The sequence below is a fragment of the Mesoplodon densirostris genome, chromosome 1 (genome assembly GCF_025265405.1).
Source record: "Mesoplodon densirostris isolate mMesDen1 chromosome 1, mMesDen1 primary haplotype, whole genome shotgun sequence".
NCBI classification, from domain to species: Eukaryota; Metazoa; Chordata; class Mammalia; order Artiodactyla; family Ziphiidae; genus Mesoplodon; species Mesoplodon densirostris.
The window spans coordinates 31856463-31882263 of record NC_082661.1 but is presented as its reverse complement, the minus strand read 5'-3'; the positions used below and the strand labels follow the sequence as shown (position 1 = coordinate 31882263).

The following is a 25801-nucleotide window of genomic DNA, read 5'->3' as shown; positions in this document are numbered from 1 at the left end:
TAAGGCATTTTTAGATAAGTGTTATCACACAACGATCCAATCAATACACGCATACGGGCAACCGTGTAACATCTGCTCGGGTAACACTGTGCCTCGTCATTTTTTTTTTTTTTTTTTGCGGTATGCGGGCCTCTCACTGTTGTGGCCTCCCCCGTTGCGGAGCACAGGCTCCGGACGCGCAGGCTCCGGACGCGCAGGCCCAGCGGCCATGGCTCACGGGCCCAGCCGCTCCGCGGCATATGGGATCCTCCCAGACCGGGGCACGAACCCGTATCCCCTGCATCGGCAGGCGGACTCTCAACCACTTGCGCCACCAGGGAGGCCCCCTCGTCATTTTTATGAGCATACTTACAACGGAGGGCTGGTCCCGGGGTTATTGTCTGTGGATGTACTTCAGGCACAGTTGCCTCAAGTCCAAGATCTACGGCATAGCAACCATTCTGGTGCAAAGCAAGACTTTTCAAGATCTTGCAAGACCTACAGAGGAGCCATAAGGACTGTATGGACTATTCCTGGCAAGGTTCACAAATCCATCTGCCTGACAGCGGTGCCTCTCTGAAATTCTGGCCTAAACTTGTATCAGCTCTGTAATTGGTACCTATGGACCTACAGGGTGACATCCCTGGAATCTGGAAATCAAGCTGCCCTCTAGAAGTCAAACCCTTCAGGTCCACACATGATGGACAGGATAAGTTATCTGCACAAGGCCCCAGAGGGAACAGGATGCCTCCCTGCTTGGGCTTGGAAATGAGATCCAGGCATGCCTGCACATGAAGAAAGCAGGAGCCAAATGAAATCTCAGAAAAGCTTCTGGACAGCAAGTAAGTGGCTCCAAAGAACCTAGAAGGTACCACAGACCTTAGGCCTGTTCTGCAACAGTAACCAGAACAGAGAGGACCCAGTGGGCAAGGTATATCCCATACACCAAGGACAGCCATCCTACCACAATGACATTACTTACATATCACTCACGTGATTCCCTTTGCCCAGTTTCATGCTCACTAAAGCCTCTGATTTTGACTCCCTTTGCAGGGGACCGCACGAATGGAGCAGTCACCATGACACCAAGTCTCTGGCCCTGTAGCACTTATATTTCTCATTACGAATTAATAAATGGCAAATTTGACTGGGCCTCTTGTGAGTCTATTTTTCCTTCTCTGAACACGATCAACTCTGATTTTAGGTTTGCAGAGCTGATATCCAGACCTCACCTGGGGATGTGCATGCAGCCTGCACATGCAGTGGCAGGCCACCACACCTTCACCTACTTTCTTAATCAATACTTACAGATTACTGACCACAGCCCCAAATGGGAGGAAACCTTCCGGCACTGCAACCCTGGGCCTGGATGACTCAGCCAGCCTCTAACAACCTGCTAAATATATATATATATATATATTTTTTTTTTTTTCTTTCTTTCTTTTTAAAACATTTATTTATTTAATTTATTTTGGTTGCGCCGGGTCTCAGTTGCGGCATGGAGGATCTAGTTCCCCAACCAGGGGTCGAAGCTAGGCCCCCTTCATTGGGAGCCTGGTAAATATTTCTAATGGCAGCAGTGACATTAAGCGCAATTTCAGGAAATGGCGAGCCGGCTTACATTGCCCCCAATCAGGGTGCTTTTCTGGAGTACAGTCATCAACCCATTCATAATAATGTACACCAAAAAACAGACAAAGAGCAGTCATCCTGTCATTTTCTAAATGTTGCTTTGCACATGATCCAGCATCGAGTGATGGCATTAAACTCCTGCATACATCAAGGAGCAACATACTTATGGACTCAAAGATCCTTTCTAAGTAAACTGAGCTACATCTACTGGGCAGATGTTTAAGCCAGGACATTGAAAACATGTTTATTAAGTGTTTATACATCAGTAGGGTAGAAATTTTGTGAGAGCCAAGTGCAAATTTAGAATATAATCTTGTAATTTAAAACTCTATTTTTGTATCCAAAAAAGCCCTGTGTATAGAAAAAGGAAACAGGGATGAAATATATAGGATTAACAGTGAGAATTTGGTGGAAGGATTCTAGCCCGTTTTTCACTTTTCTGTTTTTTTTTTCAAACGTTCTGTGAAACTTTATTTTTATTTACTTATTTTTTGGGCCACGCCGCGCGGCTTGTGGGATCTCAGTTCCATGACCATGGATTGAACCCAGGCTCTCAGCAGTGAAAGCGTGGAATCCTAACCACTGGACCGCCAGGGAATTCCCAAATCTTTATTAATTTTAAGTAAAATACAGAATACATTCTAATTTTCTAAGTTACCTTTTGAAGAAACGTATGCAACCAAGATGAATGAAAACAGAGACTACTTAAAGGTCTTGAGTAATTTTCCCACTTGTTGCAAACAACAGAGAAAACACAGGCTCAAACATGTGGACTGAGGCAGGCTTGCAAATGAGCCAAAGACCTAATAAGACAGCCAATGCCAGGAATGAACTGTGGGGACAGCCACCATCAGGCCTGCTGACGCCATCTTGAGAAGCAACATTTCCCAAGGAGGGGGAGGGTTGGCTTAACCTGACCCACCTGTGTCCAGAAGCGTCGTGAGGATGGGGGACATGAGCAGATTGCCTTTGCAAATCCCCGGCATGGGGCTTCCCTGGTGGCGCAGTGGTTGAGAGTCCGCCTGCCAATGCAGGGGACACGGGTTCGTGCCCTGGTCCAGGAAGATCCCACATGCCGCAGAGCGGCTGGGCCCGTGAGCCATGGCCGCCGAGCCTGTGCGTCCGGAGCCTGTGCTCCGCAACGGAAGAGGCCACACCCGCGTGCCGCAAAAAAAAAAAAAAAAAAATCCCCAGCATGATGCCAAATCCTCGGCCAGAACAAGGGTTGCTGTTTTGGTGCAGCCAGGGCGGGTATGCTTTGTCTTCCATTTCTGAGGATGGACCCCAGAAAAGAAAGCCTGAAGTCTACAGATTCTGACACTGCCAAAAGCATAACGAAATTAAAGTAGTAAATCTGGATATTGGTGGAGGCCCTCCACCATTCTAGTTGCCCTGAAATCAAATGAGTCTCGCGCTGATGAATACGCCCAATTTCCCTCCATCCCACTGTAGAAACAGAAGCGGCACTGACTTTCCTAACAGATGTTTCAAGCACCTGCAAGTTTCTAGAGCAGATTAATTCTTGCCTCTGCATCAAGATAATTTGCATTTGAAACCTACTTCCCAAAGGATATGGAGTTCATCACTAACACAAACCTTTCTAGGTCACCCGCCCCTCCCACCTTTGAAAGAAACAAAGCTCCTCGGAAAATAATAAGCAAGTTGCTTCAAAGTTTTAAGACATCGATCCTGGGCAGTTGACTCCCACCCATACTTATTTTACATGAAGCTTCCTACTGCATATGCTTACATTTCCTGAGAAAAGAAACAGGAAAGGGCTGGGCTAGCTTAATTTGACCTACCTTGTGTCCAGAAGTGTAACGGCAGGGGGTCATTGTTGCACCACCTTTGCGAATCTAATAGCCACCTCTTTTGACTTTTCTTGCTTGCTCTCAAATTTCAGACTTTCTGCGAACAAGGCATGTCAACAGCGGCACCTCTGGGCGGAGTGTGGTTCCTCTCAGCTTCCTAGCCCAAAATCAGCAGGAGAAAATGCCCTAATTTGGGGGCAACTGATGAAGTTGACTTGTGTCCCCTTAGAGGATGAGTGGAATGGTGCACAGGGCCTCCTGGGAGCCATTTCAAATGGGGAGATTTTGAGATAATAAAAATTATCAATCCAGTGCCAGAGAACAAGCATACCTGGGGGTGGGAAATAGCCCTGTGGGTCTTTGCTTCTTGATTCTTGCTGGGAAAGCACACACAAGGGGTTCCCTGGGCTGATGGGACAAATGACCTTAGGAGCAATGGGAGCAATACACCAATCCCTTCTCTGCTCCAGACCAATGAAAGCTGGACAGTAGGAATCACATTGCTCTTTGTACCACAACTTGTCTGGGAAAAAAGAGAATGTGAACATCAGGAAGTTGGGTGATCAGGCTGCACTTGGCACACAGAGGGGCTCAGTAAACAGTCCGTTGAATCAGTGAACAAAGCTGCTGGGAGAAACTTGTGCCCTGGGGCAGCCAGCGCTGCAGCTCTCAGCCGTCTGTCTCCCATTTTTATTTTTATTAAAAAAAAATTTATTTTTGGCTGCGTTGGGTTTTCACTGCTGCACTCAGGCTTTCTCCAGTTGTGGTGAGCAGGGGCTACTCTTCGTTGCGGTGCACGGGCTTCTCACTGCGGTGGCTTCCCTTGCTGTGGAGCACGGGCTCTAGGCACGCGGGTTTCAGTAGTTGTGGTGCGTGGGCTCAGTAGTTGTGCTCGCGGGCTCTAGAGCCCAGGCTCAGTAGTTGTGGCGCACGGGCATATGGGAGCTTCCCAGACCAGGGCCCGAACCCGTGTCCCCTGCATTGGCAGGCAGATTCTTAACCACTGCGCCACCAGGGATGTCCTGCCTCCCCTTTTTAGTCCGAGTCCCTGGTGCTCAACCACAGCTCCACAGACCAGCCCCAGAGCATTCGCTGCCCCTTCTGGTGCTACAAACATCACCTTCTAACTGGGACTGTGAAGTCAGGGAGACCTCCTGACGAAGGTGGGTCAAGATCCAAAGGGCATAAAGAAGATGTGGCACATATATACAATGGAATATTACTCAGCCATAAAAAGAAATGAAATTGAGTTATTTGTAGTGAGGTGGATGAACCCAGAGTCTGTCATACAAAGTGAAGTAAGTCAGAAAGAGAAAAACAAATACCGTATGCTAACACATATATATGGAATCTAAAAACAAACAAACAAAAAATGCTTCTGAAGAACCTAAAGGCAGGACAGGAATAAAGACGCAGACGTAGAGAATGGACTTGAGGACACGTGGAGTGGGAAGGGTAAGCTGGGACAAAGTGAGAGAGTGGCATGGACATATATACACTACCAAATGTAAAACTGATGGCTAGTGGGAAGCAGCCACATAGCACAGGGAGGTCAGCTCGGTGCTTTGTGTCCACCTAGAGGGGTGGGATAGGGAGGCAGGGAGGGAGACGCAAGAGGGAGGGGATATGGGGATATATGTATAGGTGTAGCTGATTCACTTTGTTATACAGCAGAAACTAACACACCACTGTAAAGCAATTATACTCCAATAAAGATGTTAAAAAAAAAAAGATACCAAAGGCAAGATCCAAAGCCTGACCCACGGCTATCACGCTATGTGCCCCTGACAGCACGCTGGGACAGGAGAGGAAGTGGTCAAGCCACTGTTGCCAATGACCAGACACTGTTCTTGTACTTGGGGTGGGGGGGCAGGTGATAAAGCACAGTGTTTCTAGGTACAACACATGGTGTTGTATCTTTATTCTACGTCTGATCACAGCAAATCTCACACAGCCAGACTGCAGCCAGGCAGAGTGCCACGTGGCGACAGGGAGCCAGAGGAAAGGAAGACCGTCTCTTCTGTTGCAAACACTCTGGACGGAAAGCACAGCCGCCTCGCTAGCCTACCCAGAGGCACTGAGGCCACATGCCCATCTCCAGGCCCCAGGGGCACCTCTAAAGGGTGACTCCCGTTTGGAGCTTCCAAAATCCAGGGCACCTCCGGGAACCAATCCTGGTTCCAACAAGTCATTCTGAGTCCAGGCTCTCCCACTGACTGCTGCATCTGGAGCTGGCGTCAAGGCAGCTTGGGGGCTAAAAAGGGGCCTCAGGCTAGACCACAGAGCAGCCAGGGGGGTCCCGGGGCTCAGGGCCGTTGATCCTTTCTGCGGAGCTTGTGTCCCACCTGGGAGCCCCGCTGGGCAGCTCTCACCAGGCCTTTGAACTGTCCCTGCAGCTTCACCTTCTTCCTGCAGGGACAAGGATCAGAAGGGTCACATCTCGCCGAGAAAAGGCAGCCCCCCTCCCCATAACATCAAAGGGTGATGTCCCCACCCCAGCACCAGCAGCAACAGGGGAGAAGGGGCGCTGCCAGGTGGTGGGCGGCACGTGATCCGCGCAGACCACACCCATCATGTTTAAACGAGCAGTTCAAGTCAATGATACTTGAAGGTGCATGCGAAAAAGTAAAAATAAAAAACTGGGACTTCCCTCGTGGCGCAGTGGTTAAGAATCCGCCTGCCAATGCAGGGGACACGGGTTCGAGCCCTGGACCGGCAAGATCCCACATGCTGCAGAACAACTAAGCCCGTGCGCCACAACTACTGAGCCTGTGCTCTAGAGCCCGTGAGCCACAACTACTGGAGCCCGTGTGCCTAGAGCCCGTGCTCCGCAACAAGAGAAGCCCGCGCACCGCAATGAAAAGTAGCCCCCGCTCACCACAACTAGAGAAAGCCCATGCACAGCAACAAAAGACCCAACGCAGCCAAAAAGAAATAAATAAAATTAGTTAATAAAAAAACGGAAGAGACTTGAGCAATCGAGTGGAGAGTGTAACGAACACAGCCCTCACCCCCGACCCTGCACACGCCGTACCTGCGGTTGAGCTTGGCTTTACTGAGGGGGATGTAGGCATAGGGGTCGAGCCGACCTTTCTTCTTCACGTCACCCTTTGCTTTCTGCTCACCAGGAGAAACAGAGTCAGCCAGGAGGGTGGGCTTCTCTTTCCACCCTTGCCCCTGACCTGCCAGGCTGCATCCTCCCTTCCCTTCATCCTCTGCCTCAGGTGGTGCCAAAGAGCTTCTGCAGCCCTGGACAGCCATCCAACAAAGGCCTGGACTTCAGGTGCTAACAAGACCTCTGTGTGCCCCTCAGTGTGGCCTCAGGCTGGCTCCACAAAGGTGCCTCTCCAGGGCAGTGATGGGCACAGCCGCCCTGCACTTCCCCAGAGACTCTGCCAGGAGAGTCCTTGCCCCACCGGCAGCTCTTACCTTGGCCTTGTATTCGGCCCCAGGGGTAGCCTTCTTGGCCACCGGGCGATGGATGCCAGAGCCTCCCGCTAGAGGGGGAACACAGAGGCCATGAGTCAGGCAAGGCCAGGGCAATCGGGCAGCCTTCTTCCCGGAGAGCAGGCAGTGGGAGAAGGCAATGGGCACCTTCTCCCCGGAGAGCTGCTGGGGAGATGAGTCACAGCCAGGACCGAATGGCTGTCCCCTACCAACAAAGGACAAAGACCTTCCTCGAGAAGGGACTGTCCAGCGACTTGACAATTAGACCACTGAGCTCCTCAGACTGACCTGAATCCAGAGACCTACCAGTGACCTCTGGGAACACATATATCCTGGACCAACATAAAATACCTCACCCTCTCCAAACTGAATCGGCTCCATTTGTTCTGGGGAAAAGAACATAGGCTCTGAAGCCAGACAGACTGGGGTTCAACTCCCAGCTCTAACCGTAGGCAAGGCTCTGAGCTTTCTGGAGCCTCTTAAGCTCATCTGTAAAATGAGGCACTAAGCCTTGATCTCATTCAGGCTTCACACCAAAACTGAGAGTTAGAAAGGCAGCTCTTATCCCATCGTACAGACGTGAAAACTGTGGCTTCGAGAGATCGAAGTGCTTCCAAGGCTGGTGTCATTTCCAGCCCGGACTTCCACACAGTCATGGATGGAATCCCACAGTGCCGACTAGGGAGGGCTCTCTTAGATGACCCAGATGAATCTCCTTTCAAGGTGAGAAACTAGAAGGTCAGAGAGGCAGCGTGACCAGGCCAAGGTCACACTGCTAAGAGCAGCTGGCCAAGCAGTCCCGAACCCAGGCCTCCTGCTGCATCGTGTGGTACTACTGCTTCTGCACCACACCATCTCAGAGCAGAGGAGGTGAGCTGGGCCCTGGCCTGGGGGGCCACAGAACGAGAAGGAGCCCAGAGGCGCTCCAGCTGGGTGAGGATGTCGTGGGGCTCTGAGAGCATACCTGCTCCTGGGATCAGGGACCTCCCGCAGGAGCCCCTGGACCTCCAGATGCAGAGCAAGGGCTCTGCTTCGAGGACCTGGGGGCAGGGGCCCTGCCGGGGCTGCCTTGGGGGAAAGGAGGCAAAGGTGAAGCAACAGAGGCCTCTCCTGGCTTTGGGCAGCCACCTTGGTACCTCTAGCAGCTACTCTGGGGAAAGGAACAGCCCGGGAGCCCAGAAACAACTGTACAGGGGAACTCCCTGGGCAGCCCTCCCAACTGCCACCCTCAACATAGGTCAAATCTGGCCTGACTCAAAGCCAGAACAGAGAGGCAGACATCTCCCAGGAGAAGGGTGGGCTGCAAAAGCCTCAGGAAAGCCTGGGTGGGTGGGGAAGAGATGGGGCTCAGGGGCTCCCCAGAAGGGCTGGGGGTTCTGTGCACAGATCTCCTAACCCCCAGGCTCTCCCTCACCCACAGACCCCCTTGGTCCCCAGCCCAGCCTTATGGGACATATCAGCCAATCTTTGCTGGTGCCAACTGAGTACAACCAGGCCATGCAACCACTTGGCCCTGCCTGCAACACACCCTGCCTAGTGCAGGTGACAGGGAACCTGCTGCAAGAGAGGAGAGAGGAAGCCTCACCTTGGTACTGAGGGGGCACCTCCAGCTCCTCACTGTCAGCCTCTTTCTGCTTGAGCTTCTGGTGCTTTTTCTATAAAGAGGTAACAAGCAAAGTTCATAAACCAGAGGACATGATGGTCCTCACTAACGGTAGCCGCAAAAGGAATCGTAACCTGCATCAGTAGAAAAGGTTCTCTGCCAAGCACTCAATCCCCCATACAGATGAGGACACTAAAGCTCAGAAAGGGCAAGTAACCAGGCAAGGCCACACTGCTAGGCAGCAGAGGCGTGGCTTCCAGCCCAGGTCCTCACTGCAGAGCTCATGTCGGCTGCTCCACTGCTAGGCCTCTCCACACTGAACTCCCCCAACAGGGCTACAGCTGCCTGTCTGGGCACCTTGACCTCAGTTTAGCCCAGCCTTCCTAACGGGGATAATGAGGTCCTCAGCCTCTTTGGGGAGAACAGCTTCACCGGTACTTCGTCTCACATGATCTCCACTGCACCCTCCCTATTAGTCAGACTCACTGATCTCTGACTAAGTGCCAGGCCCTGGGGATACAGGGGGCAAGACCCCCTTCCTGTGCTCCCGGGGCCCTCAGGCAGGTGGGAGACCCCTGCTCAAGTCAGTCATCCCAGTCCCTCAACAAGGCTACCGTCCCCGGAGTTGTAAGCACGAGGCACATGCTACCTGCCAGGCACCGTGCTGGGCACGCCAAGAGGGAGAGGTGGGCCTGACAGCAGCCCAGCCCACCAGGGGATCTGAGCCCGGAAACTGACAGCCAGGCGAGGCAGAGGGCCTTTGTGTGGGGAGACCTGAGCTCGCAGGGCTGGCTGCCCGCCCCCCAGTGTCTCTCCCACACTGCCCGGGAAGCCTGTTCAAACTACAGATTCCTGAGGCTAAAGCTCCCCAGGGACCCCAGGCACCTGAGGGGCATTCACTGGCTTAGGGGCCAGATAGAGGGCAGGTGAGCCAGGTAAAGGGAACGAGGCCGCAGCGCACACAAGTGCGTCTGGGGAACCAGGACACCCAGTGTTGTTCGTTGAGACCTAGGAGAGGGGGCTCCTCGTGGAGAAACAGAAACCGGCTGGAAATGTGGCTTTGGCTGCATCATGGAGGTGATGGCTCAGTTTGTTCTTGGTTCAGCTGGCACCTGGCAACAGTTCTGCCCGCTGGCAACTGCAGCTGTCAGTTGCACCCTGGCATTTTATGCTCCCACAACTGAGGGCAGAGGAGTGAGACTAAGCAACTGTTATGCAAAAAAGCCCCCAGGGATCCCAATGGCAGGTGATGGATGCCATGAGCCAGCCGGGAGCGTGGCCACCCTGGGACCCTCTCGGTGCCATGAGACAAGGTGCCCCAGCCCTGCTCTGCTGACCTGGGGGCCATCCTTCCACAGCCGCAGTCAGTTCCCCTGGCCAGGAACAAGTGTAGGCTGCAGAGGGACTGCAAAGCCACCTGTGAGGATGTGCTCAAGGAATCAGGCAGGCTTCGGCCAGAAAAAGGTTTCCAGGAAAAATGTAATGATGATGATGACAACGATGAAGAGCCACCACTTCCTTAGTGTCACTAAGTGCCATACACTTTACATATAAGCTGGGATTTGAGTTCAGTCTGGGGCCAGAGACATGCACTTTTAACAACCCCTGTGGCCTGGGGCAGGCTGCAGATGATAAAGAGTCCCCACCTCCTGGGAGGATTAGTGAGGTGACGCATGGGGCCCTCGGCACTCCTCAGTGGTGGGTGCCCCTCCCCCAAGTGGAGCCGGCCCCTGGCAGCATGCAGGCCGGCTGTTGCCCCTGCTGCCTGCACAGCACATGCCCTCGGTGGAAAGACAAGGGACCGTCTCTTTCTTCCTTCAGCTGGACAATACAGCCAACACCGAAGGAGGCGCTGGGTGCTTCAGAGGGAGCCAAGCCCTCTCCACGCCCCACAGAGGGGTCAGCCGTGACATTGCATGCCCCGGACTGCCTGCTGTGTGCCACCCTGAGGCTCCACTGGGCAGTGAGGAAGCAGGGCAATGAGTGTGTGGGAGCGGGGAGACGGTGAGAAGCTATGAGGCCCAAGGTTTAGGTCTAAGGGCCCCGGCCCGCCAGCAGCAGGAATTACTCACACTCCTGATTCCCACGTCTTCCATCAGGTCAGCCATCTCTTCATCCTCCCCTGGAGCCAAAAAGAAGAGAGACCTGTGAACACTCAGGGAGCACCCCTGTCCTCCCAAAGCCCACACAAATTTCAACCTGCCTCCTCCCGGCTCATCAGGGTGCAAGGGGTGCCAACTCCAGCCCCAGAAGACCTATCCCGTGGAAGATAAGACCCCCGGACCCTGCCCCTTCCTCCTTCCCATCCTGGGCCCCACAGACGACAGCCCCTCAAGGAAGCGGTGACCCGACTTCTAAAGTGAATACAGCTTTTGTTGAGACTCTAAGAAAGCCCCAGGTTTCCTGGGGAGCCAGGCATTCCCGCAGCCCCACATACACTCCACTTTGCTGGGAAGACTGCCCTATTCCCCTGCTTAAAAACCTTTCCCCACATCTGTGCTAGGCATTGTGTGGCGATATAAAGAAGTATGAACCAACAAAAAGCATAGGCAACAAAAGGTAGATAAACAAAAGATAGACAGATTAGACTCCATTAAAAATGTTAAACTTGTGTATGTCAAAGGACACATCAACAGGATGAAAAGGCAGCCTACAGGATAGGAGAAGGTATTTGCAAAATACTTTCAAAAGATAGATAAACAAAAGATAGATAAATTAGACTCCATTAAAAATGTTAAACTTGTGTATGTCAAAGGACACATCAACAGGATGAAAACGCAGCCTACAGGATAGGAGAAAGTATTCGTAAATCATACATCTGATAAAAAGTTAATATCCAGAATAAAGACAGAACTCCTATAACTCAACAACAAAAAGAAACAACCTGAGACGCAAGAGGGAGGGGATATGGTGACATATGTATACGTATTGCTGATTCACTTTGTTATACAGCAGACACTAACACAACAATGTAAAGCAATTATACTCCAATAAAGATGTTAAAAAAAAAACAACACCCAATTCAAAAATGGGCAAAGGACTTGAGTAGACATTTCTCCAAAAAGATAGACAACAAACATGAAAAGACGCTAAACACCACTAATCATTAGGGAAATGCAAACAAAACTACCATGAGATACCACTTTACACACATTAGAATGGCTACTATCAATGAAACAGAAAACACCAAGGGTTGGAGAGGGTGTGGAGAAATTGAAACCCTTGTGTTCTGCTGGTGGGAATGTAAAATAGTGCAGCCACCATGGAAAACAGTAGGGCAGTTCCTCAAAAAATTAAAGACAGAACTACCATATGATCCAGCAATTCCACTTCTGGGCATATACCCAAACGAACTGAAAGCAAGATCTTGAAGAGGTATTTGTATATTTATGTTCATAGCAGCACTATTCACAATAGTCAAAAGTGGAAGAAAAAAAACAAAAAAAAGTGGAAGCAACCCAAATGTCCACTGATGGATGATGGACAAACAAAATGTGGTCTAGATATACAACAGAATAAGGCAAGCCTTAAAAAGGAAGGAAATTCTGACACAAGCTACAACATGGATCAACCTTGAGGACATTATGCTAAGTGAAATAAACCAGACACAAAAGCACAAATACCGAATGATTCCACTTATATGAGGAACCTCGACTCATATTCAAATTTACATTCATACAGACAGAAAGCAGAATGGTGGCTGTCAGGGGCTGGAAGAGGGGGAAATGAGGAGTTGTTGTTTAATGCGTACAGAGTTTCAGTTTTGCAAGATGAAGAGTTCTGGTGATAGGTGGTACAACAATGTGAATGTACTTCACACTGGTGAACCAACCGTACACTTAAAAATGGTTAATATAGTAAATTACATGTTATGCATATTTTACCATTTTTTTTAAAAAAGCTACCAGTATATTTTAAAAAAAAAAGAACTCTGAAACTGATCCGCTGGAGGGAAGACAAACTGAAGTGAAGTCAATCAACAACCAAACCTCATAAGAAGTGTGTGACTAAGTACGGAAGCCTGGCAGTCCCTGGGCTTGTCGGGAGTTCCGAGGGAACACGGATGAAGCCAAGGGCCCGTGCAAAGGCCAAAAAGAAGGGACTTGCACTGGATCTGAAAGAGTGGAGAGGGGCTGGGAAGGTGGGGGGCAGGGGGCGGGTGGGCATTTCTAGTGTCAGGGTTCCATGTGCAAGAAGGGAGCAAGGAGACGGGATACACTGAGGGTGAGAAGGGGACAATGACGAGGCCAGATCTGGACACAGTGTCACCATATTTACCCCCAGAAACTCTATATGCTGTTCAGGTCACCATTTCATCTTCACAACAACCCTCTGAAGTAGGTATTGGTATTACACCCGCTTTGGAGTGAGGAAACTGAGGCACAGAGAGGTTAAATGACTGTCCACAGTCACACAACCGGTAAGTCGGGTTGCAGGGGCAGCAGTGAGCAGGCGGGGAGAACCAAAATAAAGAGGAAGACATAAAACTTAGAAGACCCAGGCTTCTGTGATCTTACATGATATGTACAGAGATACGTGAATACAGAGATACATGCAGAGGGAACAGAAAAGACGAAACGGGACTTGGAGAGGTTACACCTGAGCAGCCCCTGGACAACAGGAGACAATGACTCGGGAGAGTCTGGCTCTTTTCACCAATAAATGAGCTTCCAGGCCTCAGCCAAGCTTACGCTTGGAATAAAAAAACACAAAAATTTTCAAAAAGGAGGAGGACAAGCAAATAACCAGAACAGAAAAGAATACAATAGAAGAGAGATGAACAGAGTGTATCACAGATGGTAAGAGGAAGTACTACTGCCTTTTGAAAGTTCTGTTTGAATTATGGAAGTACTGTATAAATGGCTGGGTTACGCCATAGAAAGATTTCTCAATGTGGTCAGAAAAGTTTGAGAAACTCAAAAAATTTGAGAAAGTTGCCCAAGATACAAGCTCCTTATATCTGTTTTTACCTATGTTTCCCCCCAGAATGGTCGCTGAGTGAATGAGTGAACAGACAAATGAGTGGATGAATGAGCAAACAAGTGCAGCCCTGGCCCAGGCCAGCTGCAGCTCCCGAATGGGCAGGTGGCCCCACCTTTAGCGCCTTCCTCTTCCTCCACCTTGGCGTCGTCATCCTCCTCCTCACGGATGATCAGCCGGCCGTCAGCGCTCACCTTGAAGCCGTGGTCCTTCCTCTTGCCCCGACCCGGCCCAGGCTGGGTGGCTGGCGGGGCAGAGTCGGGAGGTGAGGAGGTGGAAGGCCCGTCCTAGCCCGCTCACACCCTCATCAGAACCGACGAGCCCAGGTCTGTGACTTGGAGGAGTGCCCGCGGGCCTCCCCAGGGGCCACTCCACTCCTAAAGCCGGCCCAGGGCAAGCCCGTCCCCTGTGCCCACAGGCCAGCCGCTTCTTGCTCACCCAGGACTCGCTGGGCCACCTTGGGGTCCAAGAAGTTGAGGGGCTCGTCCCCGCCACCCTCCTTCAGCCACGCCCGGGCCCTCTGGCGGGCCAGCCTCTGCTGCTCCTTGCCCCGACTCCTCTCCTCCTGCTCGTCCTCCTCATCCTCTGAGTCAGCCAAAATCTCCTCGATGCTAAGGACAGACAAGCCCCAAGTCAGCGCGCTCCAGGAGAGGGAGGGCAGCTGGGCATGGCCTGGGCAGGCTTCAGGCCGGGGGCGACCAGGCCCCCAGCGTCCCGCCACGGGTCTCACCTGTCGCCTTTGCCCTGGAAGGGCTCCTCCTCCTCCACCTCCTCTTCCGCTGCGGCCTGGCTCAGGGCCCGCTGTTTCCTGGCCCGGGCCTCTGCTTTCCGGATGTTCACCAGGACTTTCTGGTACTCCTCTGGCAGGAGCTTCCTCACCAGCTCGAACCTGAGGCCGTAGAGATGGGCCGGTGAGGTGCCCGGGCCAGAGAGCGCTATCCAGAGCGAGGTGTCCAGCCAGAGCCCTTCCAACCCCCCGGCCTGGCCCCTTCTCAGCAGCGGTCCTGGTGGGACTGGAAACCCCTCGACTCCTCCCCTACCCCCTCCCCATCAGGACACAGACCCGAACTTGCGGATGAACTTGGTAAACAGGTTCCGAAGCTTCATGCGGAAGTGCCGCCGCATGTCGTCTGAGAGCTTCCCGATGGCTCCCATCTGCGGGGCAGAGCGGCGGGGCTTCAGGGGGAGGGTGCGCCCCCCACCCTGTCTGCCCCCCCCCCCACGGGTTTCTCCTGGTTCCACGAGTCCCTCCTATTGCCCCGCATGAATCTCTGGCTGGACCGCTCTCCAGCCTTCGTGAGAAACGTGTGGCCAGCAGGTATCATCTGCAGTGTCCCTCAGTGAGGCTGGTGGTGCAGGGACCCCTCGATCCTTTGAAGGCTCGTATAAACCCTAGTCACTCCAGGACAGGTCACCGCTCAGGCCGTCCTCCCCTGCCCATCGCTGGCCCCAGTTAGGCGGCAGGGTTGGGCAGGCATCCTGACTCTCATTTGCCCCTTCTCGCTTTGACCCAACCCAAGGCCAGATGCAAAGATGACAGGCAAGCTGGACCTAGAGCCCTGATGCGATTCAACCCAGCTGGAAGTGGGAAACTGAGGCGGCGGGTGCAGTGGACGGAGGGCTCAGAGGACAGTCCCAGCTTGCTGCACGCCTTATGCCCAGCAGGAGGGGGCCAGGGACCCAATACCAGAGGGCTCTTCAGGCCCTTCTGCAGCCCAGCAGGGGCATCCAGAGAAGCCTTCTCAAACCCAAAAGGTCACAGTGCAAGAGGGAAAATAAAAAGGGAGGTTTGGGTCCCTTCCGAGGGACAGCCCAGAGTCGCAGTTCTGTTCCCAGGACTGCTCTCACTAGCACGGTGACCTGGGAAAATCTCTGGCCTCAGTTTGCTATCCGTAAAACAAGCGGTGGCCCTACCCACCAGCCCCTGCCCTGCCCTGCAGAGCCCCTGCTGCTGTGGAGGGGCCACGGGGGTGACAAGTGGCAGCCTGGGCGCTGTGCCCCTTCACCTCCACCACTGGTCTCTTCCAGGGCTCATGCATGACCTGCTGCTGCACAAGACAGTGTGTAGCTGGAAAAGTGTTTGAAGCTGGCTGGCCTCAAGGCTCACTGGGTCTCTGCCAGCAGCTCTCGGGCCGCGATGCCACTGGCCAAGGAGAAAGGGACACTCACCACCAGCTGCACGTGCTTGGCCAGGTGCGCCATGTCCATGACGACCACGGCCACCTTGATGAAGCCCAGTGCTGATCTGACCACGTCGCGGGTACGGGAGGCCAGGAGCAGGCACACATTCTCCAGCAGCTGCTCCACAGTGCTGGTCCCCATCAGACCTGTGGTGGCCAGAGGGCCACTGTCAGAGACTCCTGGAACCCCACCCAGACCCAAGACCCCTGCCGCATCACAAGAGTGGGAGCTGACACCTGGGGGACACCTCCAAGTGCCTGGCACGCATCTAGTCACTTTCTGCCAGCATCTCCTTTAGTCCTTCAGACACCCTGTGAACAGGTGCTGGTTTTCTCCTCCATTTTAGAGATGCGAGAGTAAGGTTCCAGGAGGTTCCTAAGTTTGTTCAAGGTGTCACATGGCTGGTAAGAGGCAGAACCGGGACGAAAATCTAGGCGTGGAGCCTAACCTCCTCCGACCCACTCTGAGATCGGGATGCGGGCAGCTGTGGGATGAGGAAAGCCGAGCTGGGCAGGAGAGGAGGCGGGAGGCGGGCAGGCCTGGTTCTAGCTCTTCGTCCTCCCTCCCAGGACCTTTCCCTGTTTCAGAAGCCACCCTGTCCTGACCTCCTGGGCATTTTCCTACCCCGAGGGCTTCCCAGGCCTTCAAGGAAATAGCGTTTACCTTTAAACTCAAAAAGGAGGTGGGTCAGGGCCAGGATACTGCAGCTGACCATGGTCACAGCGCCCACGAGACCGGGGTAGATCAGGACGAGGTAGCGCTGCAGGGCCTCTGGGAGGGCAGAGAGCAGGAGCTGCCCAGGGAAGAACCCACCCTGCGCGCTGCATCGCGGGCCCAACGGGAAGGGGGGCTCCCGCCAGAGAGGAGCAGCCCACCCAGGGCCAGGGCCAGGCAGCTCCCCCTATCTTTTCTCTCTGACGGGCGAGTGCGGGGTGCCTCCTCACCCAGGCCGGGAGCACAGCGCCCACCCCAGCCCCATGCCACCCGGGCCTCACCTGCCGGGTCTGGGCCAAACCGAAGGAAGGCGTGGCCCATCTCCACCAGCAGCGCAAAAGCATTCTTCCGAGCTCCCACCGACACCTCCTTAGTGCAGAGGATCACCTGCCCAGACAGCCCCGTTAGCATGGGCTCCCCGAGCCGGCCACCCCCGGGCGGGCAGCCTGAGGCAGAGTGGACGGGTGAGGGCACTCACGCTCCCAGGCAGTGAATCCAGCCCACCCCACTCCCACTACTGCCCTCCCCGGATCCTGGTAGGCCTTCAGGAGCCCCATTCCGAGGAACCCCAAATCACAGCACACTCCCCTCCTGCACCCCGCACCTCCGGGACGAGGGCACTGATGAACTCCTCGTGCTCGGCTGAGAGCTTCCTCACGATGTGTATGAGGCACTTCAAACGGGGCTGCGGGACAGGGGGACGACAGTCAGGACCCTCAGAGCCACCTCCGCCCCTGAAGTCCCTGAGCGTCTCCACGCTGGTCCTCTCCTGGTGTTGCTCGTCCCCCCTCGGGCAGAGCGGGGCCCCTGGAGTCCGCACCCTCTTGGCAGGCGAGGAGGTGCTCCGTAGCGAGTCCAGAAGGGTCTTCTTCAGGTCGTCCAGGTGGCTCTGCACGAAGCGGGCGCCAGGACCCTGGGGGCTGGCGCACACCTCCTCCAGCACGCGGTAGGCCTTCTTCTGTACCCCATGGGCCTTGCTCTGGGAGGGCGTATGGTAGACAGGGGTGGGTGAGAGAGGGGGCTGGGGGGCCCCCCACCCTCACCCAGTCCAATAACATCCGCAGAGCAGCCATGTGAGCTGTGACTGGCCCTGGTGGGGACTCAGAGAAGCTGGCCCTGCCCTCTGGAGCTCGTGACATCCAATGGGAGGGCAGGGAGAACACAGGTTAGTGAGAGGCTGACTCTGGGCCAGGCAGGGGACGCCGAGGGGAATGAAGCCCACCCGGCCCTCCCTCCATCCCTTCTGCTCCCCTCCGGGACACCTCTCCCGAGGTTAGGTGACTCTGCCCTGGACTTGTGTGTCTGCCTGCATGTTCCACCAGAGCACTTCTCATGCTGTTGGGTAACTGCTTATTATACTGTTGCAGTGGTGACAGTTTTCAGAAGATCACGCTGGTCTGACTTTTGCCTGGTGGTTAGCCACAGCGGGCAGGGGCAAGCATGTCAGGCAGGGGACCCAGCACGTGCAAATGCACAGAGGGGCTGTTATATCTGGAACCCTTAAACGCAGCCTCATGAGGCCGGAGTGGCAGCAGGGGGATGAGGCTGGGTAGGATGAAGATCAGGCCAGGCGGGGATGGGCCTAGTGAGTGAGTCAGGCCTCAGCTCTACAAGAGGCATCTTAGCAGGTGAGGCCCAAGCATGGCTGTGCATTTCTGTCACTCTGGCACCTACATGATAGAGTACAGGGCTAGACAGATACAAAGGGCAGCCATGCCATGAGAAAGCAGATTAAAACCCGATCTTGGGCAGCAGCAAGGCATGGAGACAGGGCCCACGCCCGCCCAGGTGTGGGCGTGTGGGGCTCCTGGCCTCCATGGCTCACCTCTAGGTAGGGCCGGATGGTGGAGTACAGCTTGCTGATGGCAGCTTCATCAGCGTGGGGAGCCAAGGCCACGACCAGGTCCAAGACGGACAATCTGCTCAGCGACAGGAGACCAAGGAGGAGCTTAGTGGAGGCTGGGGAAGGGCATGGACTATCAGTGCCCTCATGTCTACTGGGTACGGGGGAGGTGGGAAAGGTCAGGGTGAGGAGGACAAGGGGCCTCAAAGGAGCCCATGAACAATAATCACTGCCTGTAACCTAACTCAGCACTCATAAGGTGCCAGCACTGTTCCCAGCACTTTACATGTCTTAACCCCTTCAATCCTCATAGCAACTCTACTGCAGGTATTATCATCATGCCCATTTTACAGATGAGGGCACAGAGTAGAGTAGATAAATAACTCAACCAAGGTCACAGCTTATAAGGGGCAGAGCTGGAATTTGAATACGGGCAGCGTGTCTCCAGGGTCCTCACCCTTCCCTAGCAGACTACAATGGTGCTCCAGGATGGAGGAACTGGTCAGGCCTCAGGGTAGAGCTGGGACATTCAATATCTCAAGACTTTCCTAAATAATTCCAGACAGAAACACAGAGCTTCTGCTAGACATACTCTCTAGCTCCCTGGGCTGCCCCAGCTCAAGTGGGGCACTTACCTGGTGAAGTCAGAGCTAGCAGGGTCCAGCACCTTCTCACTGGCTTTTTCCAGGAAACCATTCACCAACTGGCAGCCCAAAGGGATAAGGAGGGAGTTGTTCAAGAGAAAATACAGAGCAGCAGCAGGTCACAGAATTGCACCCTCGTCTCTTCCCCCTCCTCTCCTTCCTTTGGAGGAGGCTCGAGCCCAGCCTACTGCTGGCATATGGTCCCCTGTTCTTCTGGGGGCAGACAGCCAAGTGAGCCATGGTAGGTAGGGTCTTGACCTTTCCAACACCCCAACCCAACACTCACCCACCGGAGACTGTTCCTCCCCCTCCTCTACCAGGTCACCTGAGGCTCAGTAATGGTGAGGTAAGTTTTGATGGTTTCCAGCACGGCCCGGCGAGGGGCTGGGGTGTCTCCAGCTGCAACGGGCTGCCCGTACAGGTTGAACAGGATCGGCAGAAAGTTCTTCGCAAAGCGGCTCACTTCAGCACGGTCGGCCTCTGGCAGGAGGACCAAAGTTTGCACAAAAGGGCCAGGAGATGACCCTGCCTCAAAGGCCACTGTGGTTGCAGCCCAGAGGCATTCTTTTGGGGGACCTGTGACAGGGTCATGGGTTTGGGGCTTTTCTGGGACAGGAGAGGCTGAAGCCAGAGCACAGAGGACGAGGGGCCACCACAGTCTACGGGGCCAGCCAAGTGCTAGCCCCATGTAAAGGCTGGACAACTCCCAGCAGCTGTCAGTACACTGAGAGTAAAGAAAGAGAAGGGGCTGTTTTCAGCATCCTACTAGCTCCTCGGGTCCCCAGCAGACACTCAGGTCCTTGAAAAGGCTTAGCGGTGGCTCAAGCAATGAGCTGGACAGGCAGGGTCAGGGGACTCGCACCACCACAGCCATCTTCCACCAGCCCCGACCTCAGAGCCCACACGTACCCGCCTCACAGCCCTTGGTGATGAGGGTGCGCAGGGCCTGGCACACAGTGACCCTCAGGTCTGGGCGCTCGCTGATGGCCGTGCCCAGCGTCCGCGCCAGCCCTTTGAAGGCGGTGGCCACGTCCGTGGGCCTCGTGCAGAACCCAGGCAGGAGGGTCCAGATCTGGGGAGGGAGGGGATGATAGAGGAGAGTGATGCCCAGCAACCTGTGCCCGCCTGTCCCCCCCCCCCCCAGCTGACCCCTTACCTGCCACTGGAGCGTGTCGTAGATCTTGGACTCCACTGTGCTGCCTGCCTGGGCCAGGTCCATTGCTAGAGTGACACAGGACACAGTGTGACCCTGGGCACACTCCTGACTGACAGGCCTCAGGTTTACCCAAACCAAAAGCCCAATGATGAGGACAGGAATATGGGCGATTCCCCTGCTCCACAGACGAAACATAACACTTATTATTAAACAAACACTCGTTTGTTCTAAAAAAATGAAAAGACCTATGTAAAACAGAAAGCGGTATCTCCCCACAATCTCCCCCCCAAATCTTCCTCCCCATTTCTGACCTTATATTTCTCCAAGCACGTGCACACTTTTAAAGACGTAAAAAGGATTGTCTTATAAATGTATTGTTCTGAAACCTGATTTTACTTGAGAATAAAGCTGGTAACATTTATCAGGCAGTTTCTACACGGCAGCCTGTGTAATGTGCACTTACGTGATTATTGCATTTAATCCTCACACCATCGCAATTATCGCCCTCATTTTACAGATGATGAGCAGACCCAGGGGAGTTGAATAAACTTGCCCGAAGTCACCAAACTGTGGAGCGGCTGAGCTTTCAATCTAATCTACTCAGCTCACCATGGACTAAACCCGTCCATTCCCCTGTCGGTCTCTTTCCTTCTGTACAGTGAGCACTCTGTGTCCCATGGTGGGGCTTTATTATGACTGACTTCACTGGAGCCCCAGTGAGGGATGTGTCGGCTATGTTGGGATTTTTACTTGGAACATCTTTGTATATATAAATCGATGTGTACTTGTCTAATTGTTCCTCTGGTGGGAGAAAAGGCCCGTCTGCCTGCCTCGGGGCAGGGGTGCCTGGCCACGCCTCGGACCCCACTGATGACGGCGCTCAAGCACTGGCTGACCACCTGCTTGGCCCAGGGAGGCTGCCGAACGTCCTAAGGCTGGGGCGCTGGACCAGGAGCCCTTCCTGACCCTTCCAGTGAGGCTCCAGGACGGTGGAGGGCCCGTACCTTTCCTCTTCAGGGTGGTAGCCAGAGGCAGGAAGTAAGCGGTAAAGAAACCAAGTCGAGTTTCCCGGGCGTGGTCTCGGATGACGGGCAGCAGCCAGCTCCGAGGGAAATCCAGTGTCTCTCTGGGAGGAGGGAGGGGAGGCGCGGTGAGGAAGGGGTGACGGCCTGGAGCTGTCTCCCCACGGAGCCGAGGAACAGGACAGGTCCTGCTCTGGCCACCCCCACTGACCCGCACAGCACGTGGAGACGTCAGCCGAAGGTGTGGACACCCTCCCAGCGGAGAACAAGCCATGTGGCTCTCCTGGGGCTGGAATGGAAGCCAAGCAGGGATGCACTTACTCAGAGCCATCAATTTCCAAAGGCACAGCCTCTAACACCACCTCGGGGCCCATGCTGGCCACGGCAGCACCCACTGCGCGGTCCAGAGCTGCCATGTGGGGGGAGTAGGGGGAGAGGCGCAGGTCACACAGGGACTGGAGGCACTGGAGCAAAGAGACGCGGGTCAGACATTCAGACGGGCCTGCGGCGCAGGTACCCATGGCCGAGGCTGGGCTAAAGTCTCCAAGAGGACGAGGTCAGGGGCGTGGGGTCAGGTTATGCTCTCGCCGGAGGTCACAGACCGTTAACCAAATTCAACTCTTGGATGTGTTTGAGCCCTCCTCAATGCCCCAGGATTTAAAAAGAAATTCTGTATTTGTTAGTAACGGGTAAAAATCAGGAGATTTCATATACAAATGTAGATTTCCGGTTTATCTTGAAAACCGGGAAGGTATGGAAAACGCAGGCCCACAGTACAATTGGTATAAATTAGCAGGCACTGCGGGGCAGCTGCCCCTCGAGACCAGAGCTGCTCCCTCTAGTTCACTACAGCCCCTCAGAGCCCCTCTGCGAGCCTCATTCCTTGAGGACCTCTCACAGGAGCCAGGTGTTGCCAACCTAATCTAGCGGGGCCTGGGCCAGGCCTCTCAAGGAAGGTCCTACCCTTGGGGAAGGCCCCATGAGGCCGGGAGTTGCTCTGCCTGCTGGAGAGGGGTCTGTGGCCTGTCCTCAGGCTCCCACCTGCTCCTGGAGCCGGGGAGGATCTCCGGGTGATCCCTGAGCCTTAAATGGTTTACTCTGGGCTTTGGTAACCTCCCTGGGACCTAAGTCTGCTTAAAATACTATGCTCACCTGTTACAGAAAATTTAGAGCATTAAAAATTAAAAATTAAAAGATAATAGATAGGGGTGAGGGAGAATCACACTGCTTCCCTGTGAGTTTCAAAACCATCAACTCCAGCTAAGACTAGTGAGAAGGCATTAGGCGGTGGGGGGAGGGGTGGTTTCAGCCCTCTTCTCGTTCCTCCCACGTTGGCCCAGTCACCTTCCTGGGGACACAGTACTGGGCACCCGCAGTGGACCCTGGCAGTGGGGGAGTAAAGCGCAGAGGTAACGGAGACACGTGCCCCTCTAGCAGCCCCAGCCACCTCCTGCCCCGGCCCAGCCCCTGCCCCAGTCACCTTCCTCATCACGGGATGGGCCTGTCTCCCACACGCCTCGAAGAAGACACACAGCAGCTGCAGCACGGAGCTCCATGATGCGTGGAATCTGTATGTCAGGCCCTCCTCCACTGCCCTGCCAAGGGAGTGGGCAGTCAGGGCCATGGAAGTCCATGGCCGGCACCAGGAACTACAGACCACGGCAAGGGTGAGGCCCCAGGAAAGGCCAAGGGTGGAGAGCTAGTGTTTACCAAGTACCCCCTGTGCTAAGAGTTTCATTTATATAATCCTCACACTTCAAAAAAAAGCTGTGAGCTAGGTTATTTGTTCCATCCTCAGATGGGGAAACTGAGGCTCAGAAGAACTAAGTAACCCAGCAGTGTCACACTGCTAGTGGCCAAACTGGGCCTCCAAATGTTGTCACTGTCCCATGCTTTCTCGGTCTGACCAGAGGTGGGAAGATGGGGTAGGTACAGGTGGCCTGGGCAGAGGGAGGAAAGCCACAGCAGTGGGGAAGCCCGGCCGGCTGCTAGCCCCTTCCGGCCCAGGCACGCTGTGGTCAGCTCATCTCTTGAAGTCGAGCCCCAGAGGCTTTAGGCAAGAATGGCCAACAGGGGTTAGTGTTGGGAAAGGGGTGAGCTGGGGGTGGAGCAGCTCTATTCCTCAGTTTTCCAGAAACTTCATTCCAGGTGTATCCAGAAGAAACAGGCCTATGTCCTCACAGGAACAGAACCCAAAGCATCACACCTTGGAGCTGAGCAGACAGACCCAGAGGAAACACCAAAGACCCTAGCCTCTTGGTGCTCTGAGGCTCCTCACTGGCGGCTGGAAGGGCCTGGGTGGTTGGAGGCCGTGTCTGTGAATGGCTTCTCTTGTAGGCATGGAGGGCAGCACAGCACATGAGTAAGAGTGGACTCTGCGGTCAGGCTGCCACTTACTAGTTGAGTGACCTCAGCTTTCCCAGTCTGTAAAATGGAGTCAGCACCTATCTCCTAGAACTGTAAGGACTACCAGTAGTTTCTATTTATTGGAACTTAACTATACACCAGGTACTGTTCTGAGAACTTTACACGTATGACCTCATTCAATCCACACCTCCATTAGACTGATGCGGACCCTGAGGTGTTGAGAGGCGGAGGAACTAGCCCCAGGTGACGGGCCCCCAAGTCCACACTCATGAGCATGACGCTATGGCACCTGGAGTGTGGCCAGTGCTCAAACCGACAGCAGCTGCTCTGGCAGTGTGCGCAAGGCCCACCACAGTGACAAGAGGAGTACCTGTCATCATGAGGAACTTTCTACAGGCACACCTTATTCCCTCCTCACGCAGAGGCTGTGTTCTCACCTGAACATCTTGGCGACATACTGGGCAGGGCCTGAGGCCGAGGAGGTCACGGAGCCGATGTCAGCCATGTGGGGAGCAACACACTCCTTCAGGATCTCCTGCAAAAAGAGGCCACAGCTGTTTGGGCCCAAGACAGCCCCCCAGTGCCACTCAGCCTTCCCAGGTGACTGCTTCCTGAAGCTTCTAGGAAGCTCACCCCCACCCTGAGAACTTCCTCCCCAGGATGCAGCTGGAGGCCTGGGGTGAGCTCTGGGAGCTCTACGGCTCTCTGCTTCCCTCGCTAAAGCTGGGCTGGGGGCTGAGGTACCTGAAGGCACTGGGTGGCAGCTGTCACCACCTGCGAGTGGGGGGAGAGGAGGCAGGTTGTCGCAGTTCCAAACAAGCGAGGGAGGTGGCCCAGCCCCAGGTCCCGATGCAGCCTGTCAACACAAAAGGCTTCTGTGGGGCCTGGCCCTGGGCCTTGGGGACTCAGATGGCCCAGGTCTGACAGCAGTCATGGATCTGTGGGGCTCTACAGGGCCCTGCTGGTGGGCAACTGCAAAAAGTGCCATCATGCAGGTGACAGCTACATGTGGTACAAAAATGCAAACAGGTCTCCAGGGTATAAAACGAAGAGCATGCCTTCCTCACCACACCTTTCTCCCAGACTGACTCTCGGATGCACTTCCCAGGGGAAATTCAAGCTTAAGTTTCTCAAATACTCTTCCAGAAGTTTTTATGCATATACAAACACACAAAACAATAATAGTTGCTAACATTTATATAACAATTATCACATACCAAGCACTGGTGTAACAATAAGAATTAATTCATTTAAACCTTGCAAAAAATAAAAACAAGTAAAAACCTTAAAACTGAGATTAAATCCTATTACAATTCCCATTTTATACATGAGGAAACTGAGGCTCGGAGAAGTTGAATAACTTGCCCAAGGCTGCCCAGCTAGTGGGGGGTGGGGGTGGTCAGGATTCACAGCCTGGTAGTTTGGCTCAAAAATACAGATAATTACGCACCTCACTTTTGCTCAGTATATCTTGGAGGTCTTCCCACATCAGCATGCACACATTTACCTCAATTATTTCTAACAGCTGCCTAGTATTCCACTGTTTGCATTTAACCAGTCCCCCCCGGGGCCACATCTAGGTTGCTCCTAGGTGTTTTTGCCATTACCTAGAATGCTACTACAAACATCCTACAACTGTGGGAGTCCTCCTGCAGGATAAACCCTGAGAAGTGGAGAACAAAATGATTTGACCATTTGCTGGCACCTCCAGGTAAAAGGTGATTTGGTGCAGAAAAAAAGACACGGGCCTGGCAGACCTGCGCTGGAGACCCGGCTTTGCTCCCCTGCAGCTGCATGACTAGCTAACTCGCAGTGTTTCACTTTCTGGTTTATGAAGTGGGCTAAGACCTTCCTCACGGGGTGCTGTGATCAGTGAGATGAAACATGGATGCAAAGCACCCAGCATGGTGCCTGAGGGAGAGCAAGCCGACGGAAAGCCTTCAGCACGGAAAGCCTTCAGCGGAGGGGAGGATGACACGGTGGACCCTGCCTCCAGGCAAAATGCAATCACCAACTGATATTCTACTTCATTCTCAGCCTTATTCGGGAAAAGTGGAGCCATCTAGTGGCTACTATAAGAGTGACTGTTATGGGCTTCCCTGGTGGCGCAGAGGTTGAGAGTCCACCTGCCGATGCAGGGGACACGGGTTCATGCCCCAGTCTGGGAAGATCCCACATGCCGCGGAGAGGTTGGGCCCGTGAGCCTGCGCGTCTGGAGCCCGTGCTCCGCGACGGGAGGGGCCGCAACAGTGAGAGGCCCGCGTACCGCAAAAAAAAAAAAAAAAAAAGTGACTGTTATGACGGAGACACAAAACAGAAACTGGGTTCGCAGGACTGAGGATCCCAGAGGAGGGGACCATTAACCCAGGTGGGGAGTAGGGTAGAGCCGCAGAAAGGGGATGATATCCTCTGAGAAGTAAAC

General features: G+C 54.0%; 1 protein-coding gene across 1 annotated transcript in view; it reads right to left on the bottom strand.

Moving 5' to 3' along the window:
- Nucleotides 1–5311: 5311 nt before the first annotated feature.
- The window catches only part of RRP12 (ribosomal RNA processing 12 homolog), a 28968-nt gene continuing 8478 nt past the window's right edge, over nucleotides 5312–25801 (bottom strand). Inside the window, exons 11-34 of the mRNA XM_060101456.1 lie at nucleotides 24124–24235; nucleotides 23817–23914; nucleotides 22493–22607; nucleotides 21334–21476; nucleotides 20995–21116; nucleotides 19991–20055; nucleotides 19744–19906; nucleotides 19160–19314; nucleotides 18826–18893; nucleotides 18173–18266; nucleotides 17168–17326; nucleotides 16952–17032; nucleotides 16629–16734; nucleotides 16297–16404; nucleotides 15622–15779; nucleotides 14516–14607; nucleotides 14183–14341; nucleotides 13891–14063; nucleotides 13568–13696; nucleotides 10545–10594; nucleotides 8455–8524; nucleotides 6852–6919; nucleotides 6457–6539; nucleotides 5312–5831 (exon numbers count right to left, since the gene is read on the bottom strand). Coding sequence (XP_059957439.1) covers nucleotides 5729–5831; nucleotides 6457–6539; nucleotides 6852–6919; nucleotides 8455–8524; nucleotides 10545–10594; nucleotides 13568–13696; nucleotides 13891–14063; nucleotides 14183–14341; nucleotides 14516–14607; nucleotides 15622–15779; nucleotides 16297–16404; nucleotides 16629–16734; nucleotides 16952–17032; nucleotides 17168–17326; nucleotides 18173–18266; nucleotides 18826–18893; nucleotides 19160–19314; nucleotides 19744–19906; nucleotides 19991–20055; nucleotides 20995–21116; nucleotides 21334–21476; nucleotides 22493–22607; nucleotides 23817–23914; nucleotides 24124–24235 — 2674 coding nt within the window. The 3' untranslated portion in view covers nucleotides 5312–5728. The remainder of the gene's footprint in view (nucleotides 5832–6456; nucleotides 6540–6851; nucleotides 6920–8454; nucleotides 8525–10544; nucleotides 10595–13567; nucleotides 13697–13890; nucleotides 14064–14182; nucleotides 14342–14515; nucleotides 14608–15621; nucleotides 15780–16296; nucleotides 16405–16628; nucleotides 16735–16951; nucleotides 17033–17167; nucleotides 17327–18172; nucleotides 18267–18825; nucleotides 18894–19159; nucleotides 19315–19743; nucleotides 19907–19990; nucleotides 20056–20994; nucleotides 21117–21333; nucleotides 21477–22492; nucleotides 22608–23816; nucleotides 23915–24123; nucleotides 24236–25801) is intronic.